At 40.8% G+C, this 9,238-nt stretch overlaps 1 protein-coding gene across 1 annotated transcript in view; it reads right to left on the reverse strand.

Moving 5' to 3' along the window:
• LOC104942191 (regulator of G-protein signaling 6-like) overlaps window positions 1–9,238 on the reverse strand; it is a 32,820-nt gene that overhangs the window by 18,082 nt on the left and 5,500 nt on the right. Inside the window, exons 2-6 of the mRNA XM_010767389.1 lie at window positions 6,770–6,854; window positions 4,725–4,789; window positions 4,234–4,310; window positions 3,011–3,092; window positions 2,793–2,867 (exon numbers count right to left, since the gene is read on the reverse strand). Of these exons, the coding sequence (XP_010765691.1) occupies window positions 2,793–2,867; window positions 3,011–3,092; window positions 4,234–4,310; window positions 4,725–4,789; window positions 6,770–6,854 (384 nt within the window). The remainder of the gene's footprint in view (window positions 1–2,792; window positions 2,868–3,010; window positions 3,093–4,233; window positions 4,311–4,724; window positions 4,790–6,769; window positions 6,855–9,238) is intronic.

The following is a 9,238-nucleotide window of genomic DNA, read 5'->3' on the forward strand; positions in this document are numbered from 1 at the left end:
AACGAGGCTAGCTTAGCCAGAGGAGGTAAATACATCTATAATTATACGAAGAAGACTTAGGGTATTTGTATAGCCTCGTTGTAGGCCAGAATGAAACTCGTCCACAAAGTTGTCAAATTTAGGAAACACTACAAAGGTGAACGCGCAGGAAAGTAAAGAAGTAGCGCCCTTAGGTTTACTATATTTAGGACTCAGGTTATGGTAGTTTTCCAGTGAGTTAGTCACAGGAATTAATGCGAAAGTAGGAGGAAAATTGTTTCAGAATGGTCAGTAGGTCAACCACTGGTCATCAAAATTCGTAAAAACTCTCAAAATTTGATAATTAATGCGACATACGCTGGTGTGGGGGAACACAGTTCACACCCCCCCCCCCCCGCGCGCGAAGTGTCCTCAGTAAACTCCCCCCGAGAACCCTTTTTTCCAACCCTTTGGTGACGGAATTCTCTACTGAGTTATCGTCGTTATATAAATTTATTGACTTACATGAGGGAACACAAAAGACGGAAACTCTTTTATTATTCATGTGTTACATGCAGAGAAAATAAAGAGGGTAAGAGGAGATAATGAGTACAAGTTGAGTAGTCAGCCACCATACCAAACCACCTCCTCCCTTGTGTCAGAGATCTCGGGTACTGTGCGAGGAGTGTGGTGACGCCTTCCCGTGGTTTCTCCTGCATCTCGTTTCTCCATTTTTTAAACATAAAACCTCTTTGTAAATCATACGATATACTAAAAATGGGTAAGTAAATTTTAAGACTTCGTAAGTACCTTTAAGACTGTCAGAGAGTGACCGTAAAAACGTGAGATTGATATATGCAAACCGTCCTTAACGATGAAAGAGTTTTTGTTCTTGTTACGTGTTTACGTCGACCGAAGTACCCTTTTATCCAGAATTATTATTGCTTTGTCATCGTGAAATGTAAAGTGACTCCGACGTTGGTGAGTTTACCAGAAAGAGAGAATAAAATAGGTATCTCAATAGTGAGGTGACTAATAAAATCTTTAACAAAATGAAAGGCATACAAAACGACAAGAGCATGTTGAGTCGTTTGTGACGGTAGACAGCACCAGAGAAACGTCTAGAATAAGGACTGTGGCTAATTCTAGCAGTGGCATACTCTACAGATTTCACCGACTTTCCATTTGATTGAGAGTGTGTTTGTGACCTTGTTCATACAGGAATGGAACACTTCCTCTGGGTAGGTAAAAGTAAGTCTCCGAGAGAGAGATATTAGTCTGTGTAACTAACGAACTGAAGGAAAATAATTTAGACATCTGCACGACATATTCTCCTGAGACAACACTCTGGAAGTAGACAATGAGACGACGAAATAGTCTATACCTTGATTATCTTCCCGAAACGAAGATGCGCAAACAAGCTAACTTACAAACACATCCCAGACTGATCCACCAAAACGTCCCAAAGATCCAAGACGGAAAGAGAGTATGTCTACAGAATCCGCGCAAGTGTGGCGTCATGAAACAGGGTTTTCCAATTAGTCTTGAATCAAATACTCATTGAGTGCATCAAGAGTACTTGATTCTATGGCTAGGTGCGCAAGGTGGACCTTATATTGGGACTCTCCTCCTAATTCCGTTTAACTTCCGGCGACTGCAGTGAAGAAGAAGAAGACGAAACCCCAAATGACCATCCGGCGTTTGTGAAGTGCCGCATATGACGCGGCTTTCAGGCCGCTTCAGGGCCTACAACCGCCGACCGAGCATCTTCGATGCACCCTGAGTCGTCGAAGATGACTTCGGTCAGGAAGCTCAGGAAGGCTCATTTAGCGGTCTATGCGGCTGTGAGGAGTAAATGTGCGAGACAAAATAAACACAACGGTATTCAATCAGAGAGACGACAAACACGCGACCCGATTTCGATACGATAATTACGATTACGCTACCTATTATTTTACCGCCGAAGTTTGAAAAAACCCTCAAAAAAAAAGAGGTGCTTTAGGGACGAAGAGATCGTGCCCTGACTTTTCCCCATATTTTTCTCAAGATACTGATTAAACTTCAAGGCCTTGAAAAAAAAAAAGTCCTACACTTGAAATATATGTTCAGATACACACTTGCGCTTGTAAAGCCTTGATATAGTCCTTTGACCCTTTCGATGACGACACACTGCTGCGAGAAGTTAATCCAATTGAAACCGGCATGGACAATGACTATGTTTTAAAAATGCGCTTATCCAGAAAAGCCTGGTTTGGACACTTTACGGGCAGAAGAAACATTTCTATTAAAGAAAGAATTATACATTTCTGTCTTTTTATGCCTTTAATAGCTACTAACTTGAATTTTTATTCAAATTAATTAATCAATTATTTTGTTATATTTTATATAATGTAGAGACAAGGCTTTTAGTGACAATCATGTATTGCTTTACAATTATATGTAACAAAATTAATTATTTTTAAAAAAAAGTCTAAATATGATATTTGGCCTCAAATCATCTGAGGCTTGGCGCCCCCCCTGCGATCTTTGGCGCCCCCCAGGTTGGGAACCACTGTCTTAAGGAACAGCTCTGATATCATAAGTCATTTGTAAACAGGGAGGCGTGTGGTCTAGTGCGTTGGTGTTCCGATCAGGGGGGCACAGGTTCAAACCCCACTGCAGTCAGCATGTCGTTGTGTCCCTGGGCAAGACATTTCACCCCAAATTGCGCATTGAGTATGTAAGTCGCTTTGGATAAAAGCGTCTAACAGGTAATGTAATGTAAACAGGTGCCAGTCATTTTGAGTATTTTAAGGACAATGTCACTTTAACCCCCTTGTCAATGGAGGTTATACCTTCTTAACTCTATGGGGGTTCTTCATGCGTCTACATTTCCTGATGTCCATCTCTGTCGTGTTCACACATCCAGGCTGAAGGAAACATGAGCAAAAACATATTACAGTCAACGATTTTGATTCCAAGTAACCCCAAAAAGAGCTGTAGAATAATAGAGGCAGTTTGTGTATATGAGGAAGATGAGGTACGCGTGTAAACTGTGCACAGACAGGCTCACCACAGGTCTGTGGACGTCCCAGAAGGCTCTCTCCTGGCTGTCCAGGATCTTCCTCTCGGTTTTATCCTTTTTCCTGTCGATCCTGCACATGAGATCAGTCAGAATGAGAAATACAGCAAGCAGCTCTCCTGGCATCAACATTACATGTAGCAATTGAATCAGGATGGAAGGATGAGAAGGGGAAAGAGACAGTCTGGAGATTATTATAAGTCTATACGTTCATCACTTTTTAACAATATTCATGCTCATGTGCTCAAAGCTTTTGGCACGCGCCACTGCACCAGTTTCTGAGTGTGCGTGTGTATGTGTATGTGTATGTGTATGTGTGTGTGTGTGTGTGTGTGTGTGTGTGTGTGTGTGTGTGTGTGTGTGTGTGTGTGTGTGTGTGTGTGTGTGTGTACTGCTACTTATATGTTCATACTGCTGCACCTCCACAATTTGGTAGGCTCTGTAGACAAAGCATGGACGGTATTCCTTTGTGCAATGCTGATGGTTATGTACCGTTCAATTACCATTAGTCCCCTCCGTGTACTAATGTACAGGAGGCTGCACACATAGGATGGCATTACTACAAAAGAAACAATTACATTTGCTACTACAAAGTAGCCAATAGTAAATGGACTTAAAGACTTTTACTTGAGCTAGTGTTTCTTTTTACGCAAGTAAAGTATCTGAATATTCATGACAACCTGACGAAATTGTAACTCATGAAACAAAACACCAAAAAGGATTGACATACTCATCATGTCAAATTTTGGGTTGCATGTACAGATAAGAGTGTGAAGACTCAGCAGAGGTCTTGTGTTTTTTGTCTGCATATAAAGGTTAGAACCAAAATTGTTCTCCACTGTTTATTTGCCTAAATAAATCAGAGGTAGCCACCTTGTCTTCTTGATCCCTTCTCTGTCTTCATTTTCTCATTTTGAATGTGTTCGATAAGCATGCTACCTATCATCGCTGGTCAATAAGATGTATCATCTTTGTTTACCTCAGAAACATGAAGCAGTAGACCTGCTGTGCCCTGATAACACAGGACAGGTCATTTATTACATGAGGCGTAATGGAGTCAGTCAGAAACACTCACTGCTCATGATATGGAGGTGTCACACTTTTGATGTTACTGTGTTGTTTATATTGCTATTTATTTTCTTTCTTAGGTGTGAATGACAATCGCTGAATGCATTGTATTTTCATAAGTTGCCTTGGTAACAGATTGCACTTACTTGACCTGGGCCTCAGCCTGCATGTAGATAAACTCCCACTTCCTGGCAAAGGCTCGCTGCAGCCTGGCGAGGTTCTCCTGTTGGAGAGAAAGAGAAACAGTGAGATGTTGAGGTCAAAATCTCTAAGAAATAAATAAATACATAAATACAAATAAATAAAATCAAGTCTTAAAACATTGCACAGTTTAGCAATTTTCTCAGATGCATTGTGTCTCTTGCACAAGTTAATCACCATTTTTTATTGCACTACTTTTATTTCTTTGTATGTCTAATATCTCATACTGTAGGAGAAGCTGGGGACTTTCATAGCCTAACTACTTTTGTGCAAAAAGCTTTTGAATCTCTAATATTTTGAAAACGCACAGAAATGTGACCTTTAAGAGCTTTTTCTGCCCCAAGCTTGACGCAGATATCAATACTAAGAAGTATCAATACAAAGATATATTAGGAAGTATTGATCTGTGTACAGATGGAATATATCCAGCACTCACCGCCTCATAATCTGCCAGCTCCAGCCTGGTCTTGTTCTGCATGGTCCTCTTGCACAGGTAAATGGCTGTGAGAGGGACAGAGAAGATGGAGGATTAATCAGTACACACTCCCCCCTTCATCCAGGCATCTCACCCCCCTTCATCCAGGCATCTCACCCCCCTTCATCCAGGCATCTCACCCCCCTTCATCCAGGCATCTCAACCCCCTTCATCCAGGCATCTCACCCCCCTTCATCCAGGCATCTCACCCCCCTTCATCCAGGCATCTCACCCCCCTTCATCCAGGCATCTCACCCCCCCTTCATCCAGGCATCTCACCCCCTGCCTGCCTCACCTCCCATGGCTGGAGAGTGTAATCAGTTTTGCCTGTCCACCTCTCTGTTGTTAGGATGACGAGGTGAAGTGTGAAGAGGCACTAAGCCCTAAACTCTGTCTGCCTCTGTGACAGCATGAAGGGCAGGAAGTGGAGCGGTGAATGAGAAAATATGTTGACAAGCCCCCCTACAGTGGAGGGTACGAGAAGTGCTACAGTGCAGGGGCAGGTCATTTTATTTATATTCAGGTATCTTATAAATATGCTGGATGTGTCTTTTAAAGGAAGTGCTTGTTAGGTTGATCCATTTTTTCCATGCCAACTGCTGTCATGTTTTAAAGTAGACGTAGATCTTATGCAAATAAACACATTGCTTAGATTGTTAAATATCCAATTGATATTCCACTCATAGCTTTACCCATTAGTCACTATGTACTAATTCTACTTTACGAATCTCTGCACATAAAGTATAAAGTAAGACGTTTATCTATACAGTAGTTAATTCTGCATTGTGGGAATTTAATTAGGAGTGAGTCGAGCTCTAAAGTCACGCAGCAAATATTCCCTTACAGCAACACAATCATTATTTGTCTGTATTTAGTTAAACGTGGCTCAGCGACGATAAGGCAAGGCAACTTTATTTATACAGCACCTTTCAACACAAGGCAATTCAAAGTGCTTTACATGAATGAAAAACATTAAGAGCATTTAGAAATAGTGGTTGACAGAGGGTTTGTAGAAAGCATTTCTTAAGTGCTGTTTTGGGATTCAAATGTATCCTACATGAGGTCCTTATATATAGAAGTCTCACAGTAAATCTATTGTTAATTGTGTTGTGCTGTTTTTGAAGGGGAATCAAATCAAATCAAGTTTTATTTATACACCACATTTAAAAGCGATTTTTGGTCGAGCCAAAGTGCTGTAATAAAAACACATTACTACATTACATTGCATTTAGCTGACGCTTCTATCCAAAGCGACTACAATCACAAGACAATAATTGACAACAGAAATATAAAAACCAAAATGAATGGCCTCCTTGTTAGCCTTATAATCACATGGCTAACATGGAGGCCATTCATTTTGGTGACAACAGAAATATAAAAACCAAAATGAATGGCCTCCTTGTTAGCCTTATAATCACATGGCTAACATGGAGGCCATTCATTTTGGTTTTTAAATTGATATTTTAGGGCTGTTGACAGTATTTTCTGATTTATGGAGTGATAAAAAGAGATATCCAAAATCCCTTCAGTAAAAGCCTTAGATACTAATATGACCACAAAATGAAACAGAATTTTGAACCTGGCTTTATCCAAAGTTGAGATTTAGATTCCTGAAATATGTTAAAATATGCGTATATTTAATGAGATAATGATCATTTGCATATTTAAACTTGCTATTTCAGAAAACTTGTAATACAAAAGACAATTGCCTTATTCTAAGTAATTAACTGGAGACATTTCTAGCTGATATCTTTAAGTTAAAAAAATTACCCTATTCACCTGGGGTGTCTCGCCTTAAGGCCTTGGTTCTAACAGCACTCACTCATTACTGTGTTTTGGTGCCAATTGATCATACTACCTTTTTCACTTTAAACACTATCTTAGTAAAAATCAAATGGATAAAAAACATTGATTTTTCAAATATGGAAGAACACATGTTACAGAGGACTTAACGCAAATATGTGCAAGAAAGAAAATAGGAAAAAATGTAAATGTGTCCCTCTTACCATAGTCCGTGTTCTCAGGCTCCCAACAGTTGGACGGCCAGAAATATGGAGCCTGACGAGAAACAAGTGAAAAGGTGAGAGTGGACTAAAAAACAGAGTCAAATCCTTGCAGGTGTTTGTAATTTCAAGACTTTCCGATTAAATCTGAGGAGGGGACGACCTTTGTGAGATTGTTGTTTTGCCTCGGAGACACATCAGTGCACCTGATTGCTTTGCACCACTATGTGGGCAATCAAAAATATGTGTATTATCAGTATTGAACAGATTCAGGAACAGCTGACTGATCCTAATACTTTTTTTTCCCTGGTTAGAGGCATCCTGGGATGTTGCAGAGGCGTGGGAGTACTGCAGCAACACAACAAAACGAGTAGCAATGAAAGCTGCAACACAAACAGTTGGGAAGCAGAATAATAAAGCCAGCAGGCGAGGAACAGATGCTGATTGGATGATGTTTGAGCTAGCTGGGAGGAGGTTTGAATCACAGTTTCACAAGCATGCACTTGTTTCAATAAAAATAGAAATTGTTCATTGTTTTTCACTTTCCTCTTCTGTGTTGCTCTTTGATTAGCACTTGGGAAATGAAACGCTACTGAATGGTCTTTATGAATCTTTTTATGTCGAACAGCCCTCGCCTTTCTTTCTGCTGCTCTTGACTTCTCTTCCACTTCACTTTGAATGTGAAGCAAGGTCAAAGCTCGATAATGTCAACTGCCATCTCCTTTAATTAAAGAGCTCCTCCAACAACTCTGTGAAAAGGAAGGAAGGAAGATGCTACACAGAGATCATTTTTCACCTCGTGCCATTTCCCACTGAGTAATGTCATAACGTTGTTTCCCATTTTGAATTAGGACATTCTGGTTAGAACAGTCTGGCTTAATTAATCTGTGACTTCAATGCCACCGTCTAATCTGCGAACAATGGAGGAGTAAAATGTCAGCACGCTTTCCTTTGCTTTTTGTCCCTTGGTGAGACTACACTTTGTGTCTCAGTCAGGCTTTTGGTTTCCTCCTACTCACACCCGGCTTCACTCGCTCGCTTGATGAATATTTGAACAGATCACCATTCATTTTTAATAGGGTCACAGGATCCCAACATAGTCCTGAAGAAGCTGCAGACAGGGAATTGGTGTGTTGTAATTCCCAAACAGGCAAAGTAATCTTAAGGTTATTAAGGTCCTTATGAGAAAGAAGCGCCTCCACAATCATATTAACCTCGCCTGCTCATATCTCTCACACTATAAAGCTGGATTAGTTTGAGTTTAGGTCTGATTTGAAAGGCACAGGGCAATTTGCATTTATAGCAGAACAACAACGATTGTAATCCGTTTATAATAAAGTGCCATTAGACCCATGTGTAAAGCCATTACTCACAAGCTAACATTCCTTGCGAATTTACAATTGTTACACAAGGATGACGCCAAATTCAGGGTGGCTTATTTTCTATAGAGATCTGAGTTTCTGAAAACTAAAAAGGTTGCCTCAATATTTCTTCCTGCCTCCATGTGCATACTGTTCCAAATGTGTTGATATTTAATGTTGCATCAAAACATTAAATGTGCAGTCCATTGAAAGTACAATGGACGTTATCTAATTCATAAGGTCTCTTTCCACATCTTATGTTACATAACGTAGAATACTACTTGTAAGGGCCTAGCCAGCATGTTGATGTTTTTGTTATTGTTCCTGTTTTCATTGTTGTTTCTCTCATTTCAGTCTCAGCTTTCCTTCCCTTGATTGAACTCCACCTGCTTCCCTTCCCTAATTAGCCTCACCTGTGCCCCATTATCATCTCTCCCTCCGGCTACAATAGAGGTTTCTCAATACTCAAATTTCCCCTCCTCGACTCCTCGACTCCTCGGTCCTCCGGTAGTGACCCGGCAATGAATTTCAGCGCGCCATGTTGAAGGACATCTCATTTCTCTAAATGCACTTCGAGGACCGAGCATCGAGCATCGAGGAGGCTCTCTGGAGGAGCTCTAACCGAGGAGACACTGATGGGTCCTCCACGGCTCCTCCACGGATGCATTTCCGGGAACGGTGGAGGCGTGACTCACGGCCGGACTTATCTCAGCCAATGACAGCTCTGCATGCATCCCTTGGATATTATTTTAGTAACTGCTTTCATCGCAACGCAAAGTTTATAGAGAGAACAGCTGTGAGGTCCTTGCAGAGAGCAGAGCAGTGTGTAAAATATATATCACTCAGTATAACCACATTACTTTCTGTATTTGCTGTAGTTTAGTAGATATCTACAAACAAAGAGTCGATATTTTTCTAAGACCATTTAGTGCTTCACATAATAAAATACACAACGGCTGTAGCCTGATTATTCTTTAGGAGCAGTAGGTGTGTGTGGTACAGTGTGTAGGTGTGGTACAGTGTGTAGGTGTGTGTTGTACACATGGTTGTACAGTGCGTAGATGCGGCGGACAGGCGGGTCTCAGTTGGTTTGGTGTCCTATGCTTACTTT

This window comes from Notothenia coriiceps, unplaced genomic scaffold (assembly GCF_000735185.1).
Source record: "Notothenia coriiceps isolate Sejong01 unplaced genomic scaffold, NC01 NC01_scaffold00004300, whole genome shotgun sequence".
NCBI lineage: Eukaryota > Metazoa > Chordata > Actinopteri > Perciformes > Nototheniidae > Notothenia > Notothenia coriiceps.